At 43.0% G+C, this 24,677-nt stretch overlaps 1 protein-coding gene across 1 annotated transcript in view; it reads right to left on the bottom strand.

Annotated features, from left to right (window-relative positions):
* Window positions 1-9,414: 9,414 nt before the first annotated feature.
* Window positions 9,415-24,677, bottom strand: part of nsmfb (NMDA receptor synaptonuclear signaling and neuronal migration factor b) — a gene marked incomplete at its 5' end in the record, with an annotated part of 108,672 nt that continues 93,409 nt past the window's right edge. Inside the window, one exon of the mRNA XM_079689890.1 lies at window positions 9,415-13,708. Coding sequence (XP_079546016.1) covers window positions 13,611-13,708 — 98 coding nt within the window. The 3' untranslated portion in view covers window positions 9,415-13,610. The remainder of the gene's footprint in view (window positions 13,709-24,677) is intronic.

The following is a 24,677-nucleotide window of genomic DNA, read 5'->3' as shown; positions in this document are numbered from 1 at the left end:
AAAATATAAACGCAACACTTTTGTTTTTGCTCCCATTTTTCATGAGATGAACTCAAAGATCTAAAAAATGTTCTATATACACAAAATAACCATTTCTCTCAAATATTGTTGACAAATCTGAAAAAATCTGTGACAGTGAGCAGTTCTCCTTTGCCGAGATAATCCATCCCACCTCACAGGTGTGGCATATCAAGATGCTGATTAGACAGCATGATTATTGCGCAGGTGAGGGTTAGGATTAGGATTAGGGTTAGGGTTAGGGTTAGGGTAATGTTGTGAATCGAGTGGCCTGTGTTCATCGTCCATAACATACGCCTGCGCATACCATAATCCCACCAGCACCACCATAGGCCACTCGATTCACAACATTACCCTAACCCAACCCTAATCCTAACCCTCACACCAGATACTGACTGGTTTTCGGATCCCCCCAGACCCCCCCAATAAAGCAAAAATGCACGTTTCAGAGTGGCCTTTTATTGTGGCCAGCCTAAGGCACACCTGTGCAATAATCATGCTGTCTAATCAGCATCTTGATATGCCACACCTGTGAGGTGGGATGGATTATCTCGGCAAAGGAGAACTGCTCACTGTCACAGATTTTTTCAGATTTGTCAACAATATTTGAGAGAAATGGTTATTTTGTGTATTTAGAAAATGTTTTAGATCTTTGAGTTCATCTCATGAAAAATGGGAGCAAAAACAAAAGTGTTGCATTTATATTTTTGTTCAGTGTAACTAGGAGTCTAGTGGACGGTATCAGTACTACAAGTAAAAAAAAAAAAATTACGTTGTTTATAAATGAATCTGAGGGCCGCAAAAAGAGGAGGTGGGGGCTGTCATTTGCCCATCCCTGCTCTAAACCATGGCTGGCCCATTTGCACTGTTTTGTAATTGCTTTATTTCAGGAGTATTTTAAGCCTTTTCATGTGCGGATTTTGGGGGCAAGCAACGATTTGTATATAGAATCTGGTAAAAAATATACATGGGTAAATGTTTGATGTTTTGGGCCACTTGCAGGAAGTGCAACAAGCAGGGATGAAAATGAAACTTTGCAATAAGTTTAAATAAAAAATGTTAGGTTCTACCTAATAGTATTGCTTTCAGCTAACCTAATACAGTTATGTGAAATGCGTTGACATGGTACATTTAATTAAAGTCAATGTTTCAGTATGTTCAGTGAGGTGCAAACACAACCCTGACATTATCACCTCATAAAGTTGATAGGCCCAACAAGCAACCAAACCGGTGCTAAAGTGTCTCAAAAACGTTTCAAACAAAGTGATGCCCATGCCACCAATTTGATCGATGGACAAGTGCTAGACTTATAAAAGCAGGCTAGGAGGATCATGTCCCTTCATTCACAGTGAATGGCCTGCATGATTTATTGACAGTCAGTCTACGAAATAGAGCATGAAGGTGTGTTGTAAGGCTTTTCAGATCAATCGATGTAAAGAAAACAGAGCGATGTGTGCCGCCAGTCTGTCTGTGTATGTGTACGTGTGTGTGTACGTGTGTGTGTGTGTGTGTGTGTGTGTGTGTGTGTGTGTGTGTGTGTGTGTGTGTGTGTGTGTGTGTGTGTGTGTGTGTGTGTGTGTGTGTGTGTGTGTGTGTGTGTGTGTGTGTGTGTGTGTGTGTGTGTGTGACTGAAGTAGGCCAGGAGGAGACTGTGGACTGAAGAGTGGGGATCGGGAAAGATGACCTATAATAAATAATTGATTTTGGAGGATGGATTTTTGGAAGGACATTTGTGTCACAAGAGGCAGATCGCAGGCAGCACTGAGTGTATTTTTGTCAGGCTTGGGAAAAAAGGATTACATGTAATGGGATTATGTAATCAGGATACGAAATAAATGTGTTCCATTAGAGCAGTGTTCGCCAACCGGTCGATCGCGAGTGTGGTGCGGGTAGATCGCGGACCGTTAAAAAAAAAAGTAACAAAAGAAAGACAAATTAAATTAAAATAATAATGTTTGAAAAATATGTTTTTAGATGTAAACCTATCATCCACCATCCCGTTAGCAGGTGCCACTTGATTGACGTATATTTGAGACACCTCAATAATATAATACATTAACCGTGCTTTACGTGAACCTCATCATGACACAAGAGACAAAGGCAGGACTGTAATTTCCCGTGTTCTGTGAACGCAACAGAGGCAAGACACCAGACCAATCAGAGATTGCATGGAAATACACGTGTGCTTGTGTCATTCAAGCTCGGCTCTGTGTGTGTGTGGCAATAGCGCATTTAGTGTGATAGAGAGGGAGGGAGAGAGAGTGGGAGAGAGGGACCGGTGCTAGCGGGGACCGTGATGTTAGCATCTGGTTAGCTAGCTCCACTAACGGACATAAGGAGCTGTTTCCACAACAAGCTGGAGGAGAGTCCTCTCCTGTCAGACTGAGGGGCTCAGGTGAGCTAAAGGACTCTGAGTGTTTAGAACGGTTTTGTCACAAATTATTCAAAAGATTATTTCCGCGGCACACCTTCATATGATCATTATAGTTATACAAACAATAAGAGAATAAATGAAAAACAGGTATGAAATAGCCTACTATATGGCAGTAAAACAAGAATACAGTTTAAAAGTAATGTAATGTAATGTAAAAATGGGAGTGATTTATAAAATATCCATAAAGAAAAAGAAAATCTGTTTACAGTTCTGTTTCATATGGGTGCTGAGAGAGGTATCCATAGATCTCTTCATGTTGCTCTCAAAGTGCACCAGATTGATGCTTTCAACTTCAATATTTTAAAAAAAATCTTCCCGGGGGAGCATCCCCCCGGACCCCCCTAGATGAGGTGAGGTCCACCCCCCAATAGCACTTTACCCCTGCCTATATGCCGTTAGCTGATTATGGAGCCTTTATTGTAACAGTAATTCAGATGCCATTAGCCTATATAAAAGGCCTCAAATTGGAAGCATTGTCTGGGCCGTCTTTGTCACTCATTTCTGCAATAGGTAGATCTCGCCTTTCACCTCGGCCGAGGTCGGTGATCTTGGGCTTAAAAAGGTTGGTGACCACTGCATTAGAGTTACATTAGCCATGCCATTTTATCATTTGTTTCCGCTGCACTATTTCCGGATGCTCTTGATGTGATTCATTTTTGTAAGCACTTTGAATAACCTTGTGTTGAAAGGTGCAATGTAAATACACTTGCCTTACCTTGCCTTACTGGCATATTTCTAAAAAATTGGGATTACTAGCAGGAGCTGTGAGAACCCAGGTCACTTGATGCCCTTTGGCCCAAATTACCCACAGGTTTGGGGAGTAACTGATTATGTAACAGGATTACAAAAAGTTACTGTATTCCCTTACAGTTACATTAAAATAAGTAATCATCAAATGACTGTTACGTTTTTAAAAATGGGGATTACTAGCAAGATGACAATGTAATACAATTTAAAATAAAGATCTCTATAGGTAGACGTAATGACTGATTTTTTTATGTGGTTTTCATTGAGACTACTAGGTCTTTTTATCTTGTTTTTTTAGTTTTGAATGCAGTTGGTTGATATCTGATTTATAAAAGAAAAATACTGCACTGAAAAAGCTGAAAGGTTGACTTTAATTACATGTATTATTCCAACAAACTAAATGTTTCCATACATTTTCATCATGAATCAGTTGTACTCATTTTAACCACTCCTCAAATGCCTGTAATCATAAACCGTCAGCTTAATGATGAAGAGGACTGTAGGAACTCCCTATTGTAAGGTTTGCCCAGCATTCAATTAATGGCTAAGGTCCAGTGAGGGTCCGACTGTTCATGGGACTCGCTGGTAATGACTGACCCTGAAAGTGCTGAGACAGCTGGAAGGCAAAGCAAGAAAACATGCCTTTAATGGATAGTTGGAAGGAGATATATATAAAGCATACAGTAAGGAAGGGGGGAGGGCAAAGAAGAGTCTGGACAATCCTGGAAGTAGTAGTACAGTGCAGATGACAACCCCTCCCCCTAAACATCCACAACAATAGCTCCATCAGTGTCTTGGGAAAGCTGTCCTCCCGCTCTCAGTAAGTGTAAGGGGGGTTGGACATTACTGTTGTCTGGAGTGCGCGCTGACGGAGGATTACCGGTGAGCCGAGGTCATACGGTTGAAGATCGATCAGGGTTGTCAGAGCAGCAGCAGATTGTTGTTGGGCCATGTTGTAAAATAATCCGATTTCATTTCTTCTTTGTAGGCTGTGCTGTTCTGTAGGCTACTTATTGTTTGAATCTATTGAAAGTAATCAGGGTAGGCCTACATTTTCTTTATATTTTGCGACTCAGATTAGGTTACTGATTACATTAAAGAATCAGGTTTACACATAGGCTACGAGGAATTTGCTTAAAGGTAGGGTATGTAATTCACTTCAGAAACACTTTTTGTTATATTCCATGGAATGCTCTTAACATCCCGATAGCAATGAATAAATTAAATGCTTTGACAATAAATATAGCCTATACAAATATTTTATCGGTGGAAGCCGTGGCGCTGTACGTATTTTCTTAACGTGACACTCCGAGGAAAGGCCGTCCCATCGCTCTTAAAACATATTTCCTTGCTTCTCTCCATGTTTGCCTGGTGGGAGGGACTAAAACGCAAGGAAAAGACCCAAGTGAGGGACGCAGGGGCTGCAGTCGAATAGTCCGTTTAGCTTAGGAACCTTCCTAACGGAGTGAAATGACCCGGAAGTCCCTCAGTGGCAGCCATGATAAGTGCCATTCGAATTCTCTAGATCAGGGGTTTTCAAAGTGTGGGTAGGTGAGCCTCCCCTCAGAGAACATAAGAACAGCCGCGGCCCCCCTCCCAATTATTATTGCTGTTATTTTTATTATTATTATTATTATAATTATTGTTGTTGTTGCTATAATGCAGGGGTATTCAATTGCATTTCAAAGAGTTCCAGTAAGAGAAAATGTGATTAAATGCTCTGTTTTCGCTGTCTACCTTCCGCCATTTGAAATTACTCCGACTGTTTCTCTCCTCTTGTCATGTCTCTGTGTGTGTTTGAATCTATCGTGCTGACTGCACCAATTTGATTGGCTGAGTAGCGTCACCTCCTTAAAACATTAAACAATAACGTTTTTAAACATTTTTATTTTTATGTTTTAAACATATTGTATAAAACTCCCCCAATACTTGGACTATTCCTTGCACCCCTCTAGAATAAGCCCAAATGGTCTCAACCATATTGCATCAGTAACGTGCACTTGTTATTATAACAAGATCGCAAGGACGCTGATCGGAAAATTGAGTGTTGTTCAGTTTTGTGTGTTGTGGAACATGCGTGTCCGTGCATGAAAATATACCACACACCCAATTACAATTGCATGTTCAATTCACTACCCTGGAAGTTAATACAGTTGTTAAAGTTGGAACAGCCTGTGGACAGCCGTTCTTCCTTGCATGTCAGTCGCCGACACCTTCTTACAGAGGACAGGCACATCTAGCTGCAGCACGACCCGTATATTTCCGCACGCCGTGTTCTCAAGACATCTTTTTTTTTTTTACATTTTCAACATGGTGGATAAATCCTTATATGCTCCCGGTAACACACTGAACGTCAACTTTGCCTCCTTATTACACTCACCCCTACTTCAGTGGGAACAATGAGTCTGCGTCTTTGATGCACAGAGGAATAAACATAGATCATCCTCTGGCTGCAGCCTTGACCGGTACTTGCGGAAAACCTGCACTCACACAGGTAGGTGGAGGTGAAGGGAATGATCACTTTTACAGCCTTTTTGGCGAGGTGGGGGAACTCGGTCTCCACAGACAGCCACAATTGGGTAAGTGTCACTTTACTCGTCTTTTTCTCGTTCTTTTGTGTCTCACTCTGCGCCTCCCCTGAAGCTCTCTGGCGCCCCCCAGGGGAGGCGCGCCTCACACTTTGAAAACCGCTGCTCTAGATGATAGGAAAGGAGGTTTCAAACTTCCTTTCTAACCTCCTTTAGCTTAGGAACCACTGGACCTCCCTCACCGAAAGGAGAAAATGCTGCCACACAATGCCTTGCAGCCGCAGCATTTGCAGTCACACAACATTCGGCCGTTCACGGAAACAACCGATTATGACCGAGAAAATTGTATTTCAATTCCAACTTTGGTCATGAAGAATATGTTTCTCTGTTGTCCACGTTCATAAAGCATAAAACAACAGCATCAGACCACGGTGCAGAGTCTCTAGATGAGTTTACAGTAATCCCTCGTTCTTTTTAAATATCCATGTTGTAGTCCGCTATAGAAAACTGTAGTTTCCATAGTTTCCCCACAGCAGCAGATGCACATTTATGACGTCCGCTGGCGCATCATAAACACATTGGATAGTGAAAGTGCAGTCAGATTCTCTAAAGTACCGCAGTCTCTTCTCCTAAGTCCTTTTGAATTCTCCTATCCACTATCCCTTAACCCCTTGACGTTTCACTCAGAGGTCAAGGGATAGACAATAGGAGCTGATTTTTGGACTATTCGACTGCAACCACGGATGCAAGTTAATAGACTTTGCACCCTTTGTCTCCCTTGAGAGGTGGAGATCAGCTCCAGATGTGTGGCTCTCCACACCTGCTCCCAATACTGCTAATTGGGAGAGGGTGGAGCCACCTGTTGGGAATGTAGGTGCTCTGACTACCCTGCCTTCAACCTCTTACAGTAAGTTACAAAAAATGAAAGCAGACCTCTGACCATTTCTATTGTCATCACAACTCAATCAATAATAAAAAAAACATACTGTTTAGAGTTCAGGTTTAATGGAAAAACAATATTTTTAGAATCAACATTATGCAATGCAACAATATTCTTGACAGAAGTTCAGACACAAATTGGATTAAAGTTCCATCTACTGTATAGTGTCTCTGAGGAACAACCCAACACTGTTATTAACTTTTCCTAATATCAAAATCACCAGATACAAGGTAATGTTATTTGCTATTGTACCTTCTATAATCAACAATACTTTATATCAAGACACATGGATGATTAACCTTTGAACCTTATATAACCGTTATCTGGTCTACAGTCTGTTAGTCTAAGAAAATGTTTCCAAAATGCTCAGTTAAAGACTTAGAAGTTGATGCAAAGTGAAACAGACGTTATGTAAACACATTATTTTCCACTCTTCCCAAAATACAATCCCAGCTTGACTAGAGGTGTCAGGGCAATCAATCCATCACCTTCATCAAACTCAATCCGGCAGTCTACACAAAACCAGCAACAGCAGCAGGGAAGTCACAACCCAGTTTATTAATAATCCATCAAACTGGGGGAAATGTTCTCTTTGCATAATGGTGACACACTGTTTCCTTTGGGAAATAACAGGACACGTTCAAAGATCAATGTCTTGATTTGTGTAATTATATTCTCAGGGAATAGAAGTGGCGGGTTTAATGTCAAACTGTGTATCGCTCGCTTGCTCAAACTGCGTTATTATAAATACAAGTCTTCTTTAAAGAGTCTGCTGACTTCTGAGTTATGTCTGTGGCTGAGGTTGTCTGTCCAAACAATTTTGCCAAGATTGTCCCTTCACGACTCAGAGGTTATCCTGCCAACTCCTCTATCACTTTGTCCCTTTTCTCCAATGCTTCTACTGTACGCACCATAGTCATCACATGAGTAAAATGACTATGTTAAAGAGGGTGTCTCTCAACAAACCCACTAATAATTATCACTCTCATGTTCCTCTTATCCATACTGAGGTTTTTAGCTTACATATGAGAGCAACTTATCTGGGTACTTTTTAGGTTAAAACGTTCACTGTCATTTTACAGTTAATACCAATTCTGAGGGTTTCGCTAATCACATGAAAAAAAATACCAAACAAGACTTATTTAGGTGTAAGGCCTACAACTTCAAATGTATGATGATGTTGCTTTCTGTGAGCTCGATAAAAGGTTTTGCTATGTTCGCCATAAGTAATTTATGTGATAGTATGTCGATCTTGAGTCTCAACATGTTAGACCAAAGAGGATTAGGAGAAATATCAAATGTACATAGCTTATATATCAAACCAATTTAGTTTTAGTCGTAACAAATTCAGGGCAAAATATTTAAATGTTTAAATGTGTAATATGCATGCTTTTATTAAAGAAAGAAGTCCTACATCCTTGCTGTGTTTTTACTGCAGATTCAGATATAAATGCACCTGGGTCATGTGTAGACACATTTTAGATTTGGCCGTGTTACTTTTAATTTCAACTTTACATTATTTTGGGAATAGAACCATAAGTGGTCGGGGTGTTTAAAGTGTAGTTTATGTTGTCCTTAGCAAGCCTTGATTCCAAAATGCTTCACATACAGTAACTGAACAGAACACTGCTAATGTTGTGTTTTGGACTATGTTATCAGCTAAGTTAGCCAGATAGTGCTAATGATACAGTTTGCTTTCTAAAGCTGCATTCGCATGATACACGTTGGAGTTTGCTCACCACGAGGTTAAGCACAGAGGCTTGAGGTGAAACAGCCAGTTTAGTTTGTTTCTATGGTTACCTACCCTGCTAGCTTGTGCAGCTGTTATAAAGGTTAGCGGCAATCAAAGTCAAAGTTGAAAGATTTGAACTTCGAGCTAGACGACAGTTTCTAACAGTGCGCGGTGCCGAGGATAACTCTTCCTCGTAGTACGATGGCAGAACTCTCCCCTTTCAAACACAAAGCCAGTGCCATTTTACCGCGTTTCATGAGAATGCATTTTAACACTCTATTGTTGGGCTCTTTCACAATATTACCAGTGTTGCTGTGAGCTACAACATGAGACGTTATCAGGAATCTTCAGCATAAATTATTTTCATTGTTATCGGAAAAATAATTAGGAACTCATAAAGCTCTTGTCAATGTTCTTAATCTAACTACACTTGCTTTTTATCCAACACAGCAGCAGATTATATGCGTCGTGGCCAGGGGCGGACTGGGACTAAAATTCAGCCCTGGAAATTGACCCAGTCCAGCCACATGAAATGTCAAATGTTCGAAATCCAGTTTATTATTTAAAGTTTTACGTCCGATTCTCTCCTTTTTTCCTCTGTACACAGCTCCAGTTTGGGCACTGGCCTGTCATCAGATTTCATTTTTAGTTGCTGCTGCCTGTAGCGGCCTGTAGCGAAAAATTAATTTTGGATGAAAATCTCCAGCCTCCATAATTGCACTTGCTTCAGTTGCTTGCTACTTTTTAAGGGAGGTGATGACAGTTACAGTACCAACTGACGTTGATGTGATTTGATTGGATTGTGAGGCATGGCGTGAGCTTTATCTGATTGGTCAATCCCTCAATTTTTTTTCACCAAGGGAAGCCAATTTCGGATAGCCTCCTCTCGCAACAGAGAGTGCAATCTACTGTTTCACCATAACATCTAGAGGAGCGCTGTTTCACTCTATGTAAAATACTCAATGAGAATGGGGGAGAGATGGGCCGGCAGAATAATTACCGAAACTAAACGAAGTGTTTTTATTTATTTATTAAAATTATAACTACAATCCAAAAAAAACTCCAGGAGAAAACGCCACTGAGTTCAAGGGATCATTCTCACCCACTTCTTGCTCTTGCCCTGCACTTGTGTGCAGGTTGAGCTGGTTCTTCAACCAGCTCAACTCTGTCCCTTATCATGAACACAGGAGGCTGGCCTGGCTGTGTATCTGAACTCACGCCCTCATCATTCTCTTCATCATTTTGCACTTGTTCTAAGCTGCTGCCAAAAAGGTCTGTCAATTTGCGACATTTATATGCTTCACCTGCGAGTGACTTCACCTTTTTTTCTCTTGCCGACGTCTAATCCTCCCTTCTCTTCGTGTGGGCGGTCTTTTTTCTTCTTCGTGTGTGATTATTTGACAGATAAGAACCACACAACTGCATTAGCGGCCGCTGTCGCCCTCTGTCGGCCGACAGCGCAACTTAAATGATGATGTTAAACACATTTTTTTTTTTTTAAAGGGCCGGCCGGCCGTCAACGGCCCTTGACGACCGGCCGTTCTGTGGTTCTCCAGATTCTACAAATGGCCAGTCCGCCCCTGGTCGTGGTGAGATGCAGTAAAATTGAACAGTCATGTTAGTAGGCTTGGGGGTTTGTGGGAGAGGAGAAAGCAGAACAGTCCTCGATATAAATATATATACTATATGCTGTATATGCAGTCAGGTTTCCTTTCATCATCCACAGTTTATCAACAACATTTAAATCCTTATATCTTAAAGACCAATACAATACCTTAAACAATGTTTTCTATCTTGTACATTTTACAGATTTAGAAAAATCTTACAGAAATATTCACACATTGCTACAGGAGGAAGATTTGGAGAGCTTAAACAAATACATTTCAGAATGAGGCAAAATCCTGAATATGCACACAATAACACGCACAGATCCTACCTCTAGGCAAAGAGCTCACTGAGCAAACACAGCATAGTTTATCTCGCAGGAGCCAGCCTCTGAGAAACGTTAGCATCTGCGCTACAATGCACCAGTCCAAAGAGAAAGGGCCGTGCTGTTTAATTAAATATTAATGAATATTTAAGTGTTGTATACATTTAGTGAACAAGCAATGTTACCAAGAGCACCTACTGGCATTATCTAAGAGATATACTCTACTAACACATTTGAAATAAAGTCAGTGTTGCAATAATTGCAGATTTCATGGCCAGCACAAACAAAAGGCTGAGTGGAATACTTTGCAGACATGGACCAACCTGCAACATTTCACATGATTTTACCAAGATATTGATTTGGCATTCAGCATAGTGCACATTTCCACGGCACTAATTCCATCCATGTAAGTGTTGACTTTTTGTATTGACGGTAGCTAGATAAAGGGGGGCAGGAATGAGTCCTAAAACTCGTAAATGAGTTAGCACTTCCGGTTCCCTCATCTTAAAGCCAATGGTATATTTAGTGTGTTTGTGGTTAAAAGGCGGAAATAAGACAGTTTACAAACAACGAAAGACATCAACAAAAGCTGAGGAGATTTTCACGTTTGGTTCTAAAACGTGAACTACGTCAGTAAACACTCCACTCATAAATGACTTTAAAAAAAAAAAAAGCTTATACGTGTCATAAAAACGGCGGTAGCTAAAAAGTGTCTGAATTAGATAACCAAAGGTGGATAGTAACTATGTACATCTACTCAAGTATTGTACTTAAGAACAATTTTGTAAATATTGCACTATTACTCCACTACATTTATTTAATATCTTTAGTTACTTTACAGATTTGGATTAATGATGTGAAATATAATCAAGTGTTAAATCAGACTTTAGTTCCACCTGGAGTAAATTCACAAGCTACCCTGCAGTCATTCAAACTAGCTCCACCTTTACCAGCTTTGAGAACACTTTCATGATCAATCATTATAAAACATATCATATATATTATTCTGAAATGGACCAATCTGCACAATGACTACTTTTACTTTTGGTACTTTAAGTAGATTTTGATGGCAGTACTTTTGTACTTTCACTTGAGTAACATTTTGATTGCAGGACTTTTACTTGTAACGGAGTATTCCTACACTCTACTCATTTTACTCAAGTACAAGATCTGAGTACTTCTTCCACCTCCAAATGTCATCATGCCAAACATTAGCCGTCCTTAGCTTAGCGGTGACAATTTGCAGCCTTGAAATCGTGATGTAGCTTGTTTATAGCCTAACGTTAGCTTATAAACTTAAAAAAAACTAAAAGTGGTATAAATATCTCTAGATTATTCTGTTGAACCAAACTTGTGAAAAATATGAATGCTTTTTGTTGCTATCAAAACCCTACTTCCCCACACACGAAAGATGGCAAAGTGGAAGCCATTGTAAATTGAATGAAACAAGAGAAACTGTAAGCAGCAGAGTGCAGTAGACATATCATAAATAAAATAAAGTTTAGAATTTGCGGTAATAAGACTCTTTACTAAACTAACTAAATTAGAAATAGCAGCTATTTTATACTTTGGTCATTATAAACCTATAAACCTGTGCTGCAATTGGGCTCTGAAAGTTAACCAGTCTCGTCTGACAAATTGAATACCAAAACACTCTTATTTGTATACAGATTCAGTATTCTGACAGTAATCTGCTTAAATGCTTACTTTGTGACTCGACATGAGCTGGCTGCAGTATTAAGGTTGAAGCAACACTAGCACAGACCTCAATCATGATATTAAACCAATCATTTGAATACAGAGTGAATCAGAACCCGGCTGTGACAGTACCAATGTTGCCTCGTCCTTCATCTACACTGAAATAACTGAAATGTTGACTTTAATTAAATGTATTATGTCAACAGATTTCGCATAACTGTATTAGGTTAGTTGAAAGCAATACTATTAAGTTAAACCTAATATTTTTGTATTTAAACTTAATATTATGCTTACAACTACAGTAACCTAATACAGTTAAGTGTGCCTAAAGGGCTTCAGCCCGGTATTAGACACACTTCCAAAGCAGCGAGTATTGTTCTATGCAGTCACACTAAATAACAGTATCATTAAGACATTTACCTACTTCAATAATATCTAATAGCCTGTCTTATATCTTCAATGGCAATGAGGATATAGGTAATGCTCAAACACTTTATTGTAGGACTAAAAATGTCCTTACGAAATATTATTGTATGTCCTCTGTTGCTCAGTGAGCCATTTACAGTGCACAGGAAAGCTTACTGGAAGCATGTGTTAACGAATGGCACATATCAAATAATAGTAATAGTAGATATAATAAGAATATAAATTACAATGAAATCCCTCCCCTGAATCATCCCTCAACTTTAATCTAAAACAAATGAGGGGCAGGAAGTCTTCATGGTTTCTCATCAAATCCGCAGAAAATAAATAAATTCAAGAGCACTCATGCAACCCAAACGGTCGGCTGTGTTGGTCTAATGCGATGCAGTAAAGTGATCAAACATGAATGCATGGTTGACCTGAAAGACTTAAAGAAAAGGATACAATCTCTTTTCCCTCAAGGTTAAAATATGACATCCCTGACAGTCATAGCGTTCACTGAGGATGACTGTGTGTGAAGTATGAAGGATCTACAGTATGTGCCGACGGTGAGGACAATTGTCAGTATCAAACAAGGGACTGAACCTGAGTCAATACAACAGTCTGTACGGAATCCTAATACATTTCTTTAAAGCTGTGTTAAAAACACAACTTTTAATTAATTAGTAAGACTAAAGCCTGTATTTTCACATAGCGATAGATGCTGGACATCTATTTGCTAAGGCTGCAGTAAGCACACACCTGATAAAGAAAACACCACCATCCTTATACGCCTCCATCTTAAAGCAGCAGATAGGTTGGCTAAGAGAGAAAACTCAGGAAGGAGTTCTCCCTGTTCTCAGCTGTCCCTCGTTACGCTTAACGTTCTCAGGAGTCTAACTGCAGTAAGCATCTTCTTTAGGATGATGAGTCCTGCGCCTCTCCTCCTTTTTCTTGTCCCCCTCTTTCTCTTTTCTCTGAGATAGGCAGAAAGTGAAAATCGGTATGGGAAAAAAAGTACACTGCTGGGCTGAATCTACAGGGCCACCCTGTCGCTCCAGAGGGAAAAATATCCAGCTGTGCGGCTGCTCCAGCTGTGGACAGAGCCTCTCAGGCCTCAGCCCTTCAGCAGGCTCACAAGGGAGATAACCGGCCAACAAGCCAACGCAACGTGGATCAAATCACAAGAGGTCTTCGTAGTCCAGCAGCTTGGAGTGCTGATGGCTTTTCCACAGGCGGAACAGGCGGAAGTCAAAGTACATCTCGATCATCTCTTTGCCTGCAGACACAAAACGACCAAGGAAAAAACGAGATTACATGAGTTTGCTTTATACTGCACACGGAAGAAATTGAAACACTGACTTGAATTAAATATATTATGTCAACAGGTTTTACATAACTGTATTAGGTTAGTTCAGGGGTCTGCAACCTTTTGGACCAAAAGAGCCATTTTGCCCCGTTCCACCAATTTATTTTATCTGGAGCTGCAAAACATATGTAATAACTTGATAGCTTATAAAGTTGTATATATTGTTGTATCATAGACAAAAACTAGAGTTTATTTGCATTTATTTGTATTTATTAAATTATAGAAAACTGTTAACTTCTAATAATAAACAAATAACTCTTATAAGGAGAAATACACAAAATAAATACACAGGCCTACTTTATAATTAATCAACACAGCACTTGGGGAGTCCTCTGCACATTTGAAGAAAATAAATTATATTAAAATGGGCCCACTTTGAAATAAATAAAACATAGCTGCACCCTAAACATAGTTAATGTAATGATTTGAGTTTCATGTGTTAAGTTTTGGGTTTATTTAGCTGTTCTGTGTTCCCTGTCTCATGTTTTCCTCCTTGTGTCTTGTCTGGTCCTGCTTCCTGTGTGTGCCTTCCTGTCGTTAGTTTCCCATTGTGTTCACCTGTTGCCCTTGTGTTTCTCCCTCCTTTACCTTTACTGTATTTAGTCTTGTCTTTCCCTGTGTTCCCCTGTCGGTTCATTGTTTGTCTTCCCTTCACGTCACGCTCCATGTTTGTCCTTGAAGTTTTTGATCCTGGATTCTTTACTCATGCTCCCCTGTTTTGGCAATGTTAAGTTTGTTTCTTGTTTTCTTTTTTCATCGGCTTTTTTTCAAATAAAGCTCGCTTTTTGTCAAATAAAGCTAGCTTTTTGTCAAATAAAGCTCGCTTTTTGTTAATACTGCATTTGGGTCCTACCTTTTCCACCCTCCCTAACAGTTAACTGATTGAATTATGACAGAAGATCGTCAGCTGTCTTCTTCTTCCGTTTTTCTCCTCAATACGTAAAGGCTGCAGCACCTTTGACAACTTCTCTACACATATCAAACATACCGGTAAACCAGCATTGTTTGTTGTGAAAGCAGATAACTCTAACCACGCAGAATTAAACCCTCTGTGTTCCTCCGGTTTTCTTGTCTTTGATTTATCCATAGTTTGCTCATCGAGTCGGGGGTCAGGTTATTCACCTGCAATAAAAAGTGCTGGCGCGGGACCGTAGCAGGATGTGACGCATATTTTAGTTGACCTAATTAAAACTGTTTTGTTTTTATTTATGTGCCACAGTATCACCTCAAAATACAAGATACAAAACATTTTCAACCGTGCAACAACATTTTAAATAGCAGAGGGCTTAAAGAGCTGCATGCGGCTCCAGAGCCGCAGGTTGCAGACCCCTGGGTCAGTTGAAAGCAATAATATTAGAAAACCTGCTCCAAGATCCTCGGCGTGAAACAGAGAGACTTAAATTCCTTCTGTAACCAACAGATTCTGCGGAAAGCAGAGAGCATTCTGAACTCTCCATGTCATGTACTTTCACATGAATTTCGTCTGTTGCCATCAGGGCGTAGATATGCTCTACCTGCTCAAAGGACTAATCGCTTTTCAAAATCATTCATCCCTTCTGCACTTAAACTTTTAAATTCTTGAAAGGCTTTTAACTTGATTATTTATTTATTTATTTATTTAGTACTGTGATGCTATGAACTATTTATAGTGTAAATTGGAATTATCCAAATCTGTGCTCCCGGGTGTATCTGTGTGTTTTCTTCTTGTATGTTCCTGCCTGTGTACATGACATAAGCTGCTGCTCATAACCAATTGCCCCTTGCGGGATTAATAAAGTTGTTGATTGATTGATAATATTAAGTTGAACCTAATATTTTGTATTTAGACTTAATATTATTGCTTTCAACTAACCAAATACAGTTATGTGAAATCTGTTGACATCATACATTTAATTAAAGTCAGTGTATGCAGTTGCTTATCTCCAAACACTTCACTCACGTTGGTGAAATTGATCCTAAAGTTATACTACTGAAAAAACTGAACCGTTGACTTTTCAAATGTATTATGTCAATAACTAACACATAATTGTATTCGGTTAGTTAAAGGAATAATAGTATGTTTCAATAAAAAAGATTAGGTTCAAATTAATATTATTGCTTTCAACTAACCTTATATGACATTTGTTGAAATAATGCATATCATTAAAGTCAGTGTTTCAGTGTTTTCAGTGCAAATGGTGTGCAGGGTTTAGATCATGGTGTAAATTCATTGCATTGGTATTTTCTAACAAAGGACTTTAAGGAGGTCAGCCATTCTCCCAACAAGAAATGCTGCTGGTACCAGAGGATTAATGACAACATCCTGTATTCCAAAGCTAATATTGACTTAGTTTGTTAAGAATTGCAACGCTCTTAGGAAATGTAATCTTTTTAATACTTTCATTTTGGGATGGCAGGTTGGTCCAGCATGAAATATTTCTTGGTTTTATCATAACAATGTCTGCAGACAGAGAGGGTTAATGCTTCTCACTTTGATCATCAACTGAAGTGTTTTGTCTTTTCAAGTGAAATATTTCCATTACTTTGATTTATTTAATTGTTATTCATTAACTTACTGCTGAAGCAATATTAGGAAGATTGGTTGTTCATTGGTTATTTGGCTTTTTTTTTTCATCTAGTGGCCTTTCTCTGATGACATTTACTTGGAAGTAGAGCAGATTACTTGAAAATCCCTCACTCCATGCTATTTGGAAACAACAATCGTCTCCACAAAAACATATTTATTTATCCTCAGGATGAATTGTATAAAAGTTGATTTCTTTTTTTGTCTTCTGTTAAACATGATAAAATGATAATCAGGGTTAAGCGAGTAAAAAAGTAATGTAACCTGATTACTTTCTGTTGCTTTTGGATTTCCTCCATATCAAATGCAATGCCGAAAAAAAAAACTCAATAAGATGTCTTTTAACCAACTGTTTTATTTTTAGACAACCTGTCACGGCCGCATATTGATTTAAGGCGTTTTTCTAAACTATAGTGGCAGGGCAAAAGGTTTAAGGCATGTTGTTTATCATGAAATGAAATTAACTATGATACGTGTATATTAACCACGCAACTGCAGTTAGTGTCCACTGTTATGTTGGGTTTGAGGGTGTGGTTCATTAAGCCTCATCTGCATATTCACCTGTCGCGGCGCGCCCAGATGCTTTTTAGTGGGCGCGTCGCCGGGACGCCAGGGGCTGGTTCTCACGGGAGGAGGAAGTGTGTGTCAGGCGAATGTGTATTACTTTTTAGACTTACATACTGTGGACAATCCCCACAGGAGCAATTTGGGGTGAAGTGTCTTGCCCAGGGACACAACGACATGCTGACTGCAGAGGGGTTTGAACCTGTGACCCCTGATCCAATCACCTACGCACATCCCACTGCGCCATGTAATAGATTGTTTTCGTATTGTTTACGTTTAACTGTTACCTTTGACCTTTGTTAATATAGTTTAATTGTAGGATGTTTGGAAAGGATGAGAAGGTATTCTGTCTGCGCTTGTTTGTGTTCGTTTTGGAGACGTGTGATCTGTTAAACTGTGATCGACTAGATGGCCTTGATCTGGGAGACGGAGATCGATTGCTCTTGTCTCCGCCCACATATCTGGGGGGTTTCGCGGCACTTTCCTCACTCGAGTAAAGTACCGGAGAATGAATCCTAACTTTGACTCTTGTCAAAATTCTTCCCTTTTATCAGGTATGTACAGGACTGTCTCAGAAAATTTGAATATTGTGATAAAGTTCTTTATTTTCTGTAATGCAATTAAAAAAACAAAAATGTCATACATTCTGGATTCATTACAAATCAACTGAAATATTGCAAGCCTTTTATTATTTTAATATTGCTGATTATGGCATACAGCTTAAGAAAACTCAAAAATCCTATCTCAAAAAATTAGAATAGTTCCTCAGACCAAGTAAAAAAAAAAAGATTTATAACAGCAAAACACAATCAAACATTTGAAAATGTCCATTAATGCACTCAGTACTTGGTTGGGAATCCTTTTGCACGGATTACTGCATCAATGCGGCGTGGCATGGAGGCAATCAGCCTGTGGCATTGCTGAGGTGTTATGGATGCCCAGGATGCTTCAATAGCGGCCTTTAGCTCATTAGCATTGTTGGGTCTGGTGTCTTTCAGCTTCTTCTTCACAATACCCCACATATTCTCTATGGGGTTCAGGTCAGGGGAATTTGCAGGCCAATCGAGGACAGTAATGCCATGGTCAGTACACCAGTTACTGGTGGTTTTGGCACTGTGGGCAGGTGCCAGATCATGCTGGAAAATGAATTCCTCATCTCCATAGAGCTTTTCAGCAGACGGAAGCATGTAGTGCTCTAAAATCTCTTGGTACACAGCTGCATTTACTCTGGGCTTGATGAAACACAGTGGACCAACACCAGCAGCTGACATGGCTCCCCAAACCATCGCTGACTGTGGGAACTTCACACTGGATTTCAAGCAACTTGGATTTTGCTCCTCTCCAGTCTTTCTCCAGACTCTGGCGCCTTGACTTCCAAATGAAATACAAAACTTGCTTTCGTCTGAAAAGAGGACTTTGGACCACTGTGCAACTGTCCAGTGCTTCTTTTCCTTAGCCCAAGTCAGACGCCTCTTCCGTTGTCTTGAGTTCAGAAGTGGCTTGACCATGGGAATACGGCTATTGTAGCCCATTTCCCAGACACGTCTGTGAACAGTGACTTTTGATACCTGGACTCCAGCTTCAGTCCACTGTCTTTGAAGCTCCCCCAAATTCTGGAAGCGACTCTTCTTCACAATGCTGTTAAGGCTGCGGTCATCTCTCTTGGTTGTGCAGCGTTTCCTGCCACATTTCCCCCTTCCAACAGACTTTTTGTGGATGTGCTTTGAAACTGCACTCTGTGAACAGCTTGCTCTTTGAGAAATTTCTTATTGTGTCTTACCCTCCTGATGGAGGGTGTCAATGACGGTCCTCTGGACAGCAGTCAGATCAGCAGTCTTCCCCATACTTGTGATTTAGTTTACTGAACCAAGCTGAGTGTTTTTCAAGGCTCAGGAAACCCTTGCAGGTGTTTCGAGTTAATTAGACGATTCAAGTGATTCGTTGAACACCCTACTAGTATACTTTTTCATGATATTCTAATATTTAGAGATAGGATATTTGAGTTTTCTTAAGCTGTATGCCATAATCAGCAATATTAAAATAATAAAAGGCTTGCAATATTTCAGTTGATTTGTAATGAATCCAGAATGTATGACATTTTTGTTTTTTTAATTGCATTACAGAAAATAAAGAACTTTATCACAATATTCTAATTTTCTGAGACAGTCCTGTATATAGTACAAAAACATAGCAAATTGGGCCAAACTATAAGATAACATGTGTAAGGAGTGTTTTAAAGCGGTTGTGTGACATATTGAGTGTGTTATTATTACATTTTATCAGCTAGGGCTGATGTGTGTGATAGCCAAGAATGTGTAACGTCTAGATGGTTACATAAATAAATACTGCGTAGCGCGCGCTTGCCACCATCTTGTGTATTGTGTATGCACACAGTTATATGTAATATGTTGTCTTTATAGTTTAGTTAAATAATTCTGTGAGGGTTCTGCTATGTTGTCAATTATATTATCTTATCAATGATATTGTGTGACACTCCTAGGTTTATGTCACGGTTTTAGTGTTGTCTGTCTGGTTATGGGTTTTGTAAGTCTGTTCATTCGGTGTTCTATTTCGTATATGGCTTCGCCCTCTAAGGCTATCGCTATTGGGTAATCCCCCTGCGCCCCCGCGCAGCACTGAAACACTTGTAGTCCACGCCCACCCGCAAGGTGGGCCCCACCCTCGGGCCTCCTTCCGGTATAAATAGGAAGGTGGCCCGGCAATCTGCTCCCTCTTTTCTTCAGCAACCGTCAGAGTACTGAAGCACAGGAAAGGAATTAGAGTCATGAGCAACAATTGTGTCCGTGATTGTCCCTCATGTAAAACGGGGTACATCATGAGCTATGATCTACACGCGATATGCGAATCCTGTCTGGGGCCAGAGCATGCGTACGCGGCTCTCAACCAGCAGGTCGCGTGTTCGCATTGTGCCCGTCTCCCATCAGCCGACAGGCAGCGAAGAGCGGACGCTCTAGCTGCCGCGGCTGAGGAGGACGACTGGCCAGTCCAGGAGCACAGGGACGACAGCCTGTTTCTGGAGCCGAGTGGTGGGCAGGAGTCGGACGACTCCTACCCCGTTTCCCTCCATGGCTCGCCATGCGGCTCTCCCCTCCCCCCTCTCCCCCGGACGGGGGAGACGGGGTCGGAGCGAGGTACGGGTATGGCGGCCGAGCACGCGGTCCCCTTCTCCGTTGCCACGGCACTGCCGGCGTTGGGGGGCATCATGCTGGAGCTGCCGGAGATCATCGGCAAGGCGGCAGCCTGCAAGGGTCTCCTCGTTCCCCTAGGACGGGAAAAGGTAGCTCTGGATGACATGGCCGGAGTTTTTTCCCGCGTTCAGACGGGCAGGAGTGACCTGATCTGGCCGCGCTTCCCAGCCATTAGGAGGTACCAGGAGGGGGCTGCGGCGAACCCGAGGACCCTGAGGGCTCCGGTGCCCACCTTTGTTCCCTTCACTAAGGTGGAGGGATTCACTGACGAGGGTTTCGCAACCACCCCCGCTCTGGAGCAGAACTTGACAGCGTTCTTTGGGGTTAAGCAGGCCAACTTGGTCGCCGGACGGCGCCCCTGTGTTGGCCGCCCCCAAGGATCAGTATGTCGCCCGCCAGGCTGACCGGGCGCACCAGTGTGCGGTTCAGGCGTCTGCGGCGGCGAACAACATCGCGTTGCTGGCAAACTCGGTGGTTACGCTGGTGGAGCGGTCCACCACCGTGGCTCCAGAGGAGGCGGAGGAGATCGGCAAGGCGGCCAGCAAGGCGCTCACGCTGTGCGAGTCCGTGGCTGTCTCCCAGGCGAGGATCGAAGCGTGGATGACGCAGATCCAGCGCCACCTCTGGCTGCAACAGGCGGCTGTTACAGAGCCGGCCAGGAAGGTCTTGCTGGACGCTCCGATCAGCTCGGAAGGGCTGTTCGGACCCCAGTTTTTGGCCATGGTAGAGGCCATGAAAGCGGCAGCGGAGCAGGTGGATGATATCCGCCAGCACGTTGGCTGGCTCCAGCCTGCGGCGAAGCCGCAGCGGCACCAGCGGCAGCGGCACCAGCGGCAGCAGCAGCAGCAGCGGCCAACCCGGCCACAGCGGCAGGCAGAGAGACAGCCGAGGCGGCAGACTCGCCCGTCGGCGGCGGCAGGGGCACCGTCCCGAGCCTCCGCCCCCCCACCAGAAAAGAAAAAAGAAAAGTACTCCCGTTCGTCGTCTGCTCCACGAGAGCCGCCGAGGAAGCAGAGCCGGCCCTGACGGTTTGGGGGGGAGTGTGAAGGAAATAAAAGAAGCTTAATTTCCAACCTTTTGTCGTCAGTTTCAAATGGGTTTCACATATCCCCCACTCTGGGTGAACCAGCTGCTTATGACCTATCGGTTAATAGCCAGCAGGGTTCGTTACAAAAGCCTGCACATTTTAATCTATCGGTTAATAAGTTACAGAGCGCAGTAACTACGCCAGCTGCCTCCAATCTGTTGATTAGTAGGTAGCGGGGTTCGCTGCGGGGGCCTGATGGTTATAACTTTTCGGTTATTAAACCACAGACCTCGCGGCATTCCTCTGTCCGAGATCTGCCACCTACACACGGTCACAATAAGCCCATGAGCGCCGTGGTAACGCCTCATGTGGATATTACTGCACACACCTCTACTCATCCTCTGAGCGTGTACGCGCCTCACGATGAGAGTCGGAGTGAAACGCAGCGTGTGGAGGCCCCCTCACAGCCCTTTCGCTCTAGGCCCACCTTGGGTTGCCTCACGGGCAGCGGCGGCGAGGGCACTGGCGTGGCTCGTCGTCATGACAACCACAACACATCTCGAGCATGTGCGCCCGCTCTCAGAGTGTTTCTCGGAGTGGCAGCGCGTGTGTCTGATGGACAGATGGATGAGCAGGCTGATCAGCAGAGGGTACACCCTGCAGTTCGCCTCCCCCCCCCGCGGGTTCAACGGGATAAAGGAGACACGCCTGTCATCCCGGGAACAGTGTCGGGCACTCCAAGCAGAGCTACGGGAACTCCTGTTGAAAGAGGCTATTTCCAGGGTTCCCCGAGGGGAAGAAAATCAGGGATATTACTCCCGCTACTTCCTTATCCCGAAAAAGACGGGGGGAATGAGACCCATCCTCGACCTGTCAGCGTCCAACGAGGCAATAATGAAAAGGCCGTTTCACATGCTGACGGTCAAAAGGGTGCTAGAGTGTGTTCACCAGGGAGACTGGTTCACCTCTATAGACCTAAAGGATGCATACTTCCACGTACCCATCATCCCACAACACAGGAAATTCCTGCGGTTTTCATTCCAGGGGAATATCGTACCAGTACAACCGTCTGCCGTTCGGTTATTCCCTGGCTCCTCGCACCTTTTCGAAGTGTGTAGAGACGGCATTGCAGCCGCTACATAGAGGAGGGATGAGAGTACTATTTTACCTGAACGACCTGCTGCTGATGGCTCGCTCCAGGGAGGAAGTGGCTTTACAGACGGTACAGCTCATATCGCATCTGTCAAAGCTGGGTTTCATGATAAACTGGAAAAAGAGCTGTCCTCTTCCCTCCCAGAGTATTGTTTACCTGGGTGTGGAATTGAACTCAGCCCGCATGAGAGCGCGACTCTCACGGCAGAGAGTGGAGACGCTGACAGCTCTCCTTCGACGCATCACACCCGGCAGCGTGGTGACAGCCCTCTCCGTGATGCGGCTGCTTGGCATGATGGCAGCCGACCACGGGGTGATTCCCCTGGGTCTCCTTCACATGAGAAGACTCCAGAGGTGGTTTATTCGCCTACGCATCGACCCCGTGCGACAGAGGAGGCGCATGGTGGTCATCCCTCTGTCCGTGGGTTCAGACTTAACCTATTGGAAAAGTCCCCACGTCCTGTCAGAGGGTGTGGCCCTGGGCAGAGTTACGTCACACATCTCGGTGTTCACAGACGCATCTCTCTCAGGGTGGGGAGGAACGTGCATGTCGCAGGCAGTGGGGGGACAGTGGCCGGCTCACATGTCCTTCCACATAAACGTGCTGGAATTGATCTCCGTACGGAGAGTAATTCAGCATTTTGCCTCGCTGCTGCAGAATCAACATGTATTGATTCGCACAGACAACAGAGCCGCGGCAGCCTACATCAATCGCCAGGGCGGGGTACGCTCAGCGCAGCTTCTGAACACAGCAAGAAGGCTGTTGATCTGGGCGCGCGCGCACCTACTCTCCATCAGAGCACTGTATGTGCGCGGCGAGTTGAACAAAGGGGCAGACCTCATGTCCAGAGGAGGCCCTCGCCAGGAGGACTGGAGCCTACACCCCGAGCTGATCGCCCAGGTTTGGAGCCGGTTCGGGAGGGCGGAGGCGGATCTGTTCGCCGCACGCGGGAACGCGCAATGCGCCCTCTGGTTCTCCCTGTCAGCGCGGGACCTTCCCCTATTTAGGGGCAATGGATGTCCACTTGCGGGAGACGACAGACAGTGGTGCGGTTAGCCAAAGTGACAATGGATGTCCACTTGCGGGAGACGACAGACAGTGGTGCGGTTAGCCAAAGTGACAGACCTAATGTTAGACCAATTTACAGGCAATGGACGTCCACTCTCGGGAGAGAGACCTCCAGCATGTGTCCCTGACATGGAGACTCTGTTTATTTCACTCATCCAGGACAGAGACCGGGGAAATCTCCTCTCTGTGGCCCCTCCAAGACCCCCAAAGGACGGACCACAGACCTCCAGCATGTGTCCCTGACATGGGCACCTCCATAACCTTGCACACCGTGAGTCCCCGGACTCCCGGACTTAAGCACTCCCCCACGGACTAAACCCAGATGTTCACACCCTACAGAACTCCATGCCCCTGGTTAACCTAAAGGGGGTGGATTTTGCGGTGCTTTACCGTCGGCACATCGGTATCCATATTCGGCCTTATTCACGGCACCACCACCCCTTCTGTGGAGGATATTCTCATGCTCCTGGTAACCCTTTAAATAGTATGATACTGTCAGGGCTCATCACCGCACTTTACAAGCCATAAATAATGTTTAAATGGTCGGGGAAAGTGTTTTTAAACGTCTGGAAGAGAGTTGTAGCCTGTCATTTTGCAGGATATCATTTAACATGTAACCTCTCCTGGAAATGCACAGAATATGTCCATTTCCAGGAGAGGTTCCATGTTAAATTATATCCTGCAAAATGACAGGCTATAAGCCAGGAACAAGTGTTTGAAAGGCGGGGAAAAGTTGTTTAAAATAGTCGGAAAAGTGTTTTTAAACGTCTGGAAGAGAGTTGTTGCCTGTCATTTTGCAGGATATAATTTAACATGGAACCTCTCCTGGAAATGCGCAGAGTATGTCCATTTCCAGGAGAGGTTCCATGTTAAATTATATCCTGCAAAATGACAGGCTATAAGCCAGGAAAAAGTGTTTGAAAGGCGGGGAAAAGTTGTTTAAAATAGTCGGAAAAGTGTTTTTAAACGTCTGGAAGAGAGTTGTTGCCTGTCATTTTGCAGGATATAATTTAACATGGAACCTCTCCTGGAAATGCGCAGAGTATGTCCATTTCCAGGAGAGGTTCCATGTTAAATTATATCCTGCAAAATGACAGGCTATAAGCCAGGAAAAAGTGTTTGAAAGGCGGGGAAAAGTTGTTTAAAATAGTCGGAAAAGTGTTTTTAAACGTCTGGAAGAGAGTTGTTGCCTGTCATTTTGCAGGATATAATTTAACATGGAACCTCTCCTGGAAATGCGCAGAGTATGTCCATTTCCAGGAGAGGTTCCATGTTAAATTATATCCTGCAAAATG

Source organism: Notothenia rossii (genome assembly GCF_949606895.1).
Source record: "Notothenia rossii genome assembly, chromosome: 6".
NCBI classification, from domain to species: Eukaryota; Metazoa; Chordata; class Actinopteri; order Perciformes; family Nototheniidae; genus Notothenia; species Notothenia rossii.
This window is presented reverse-complemented; position numbering and strand designations above follow the sequence as displayed.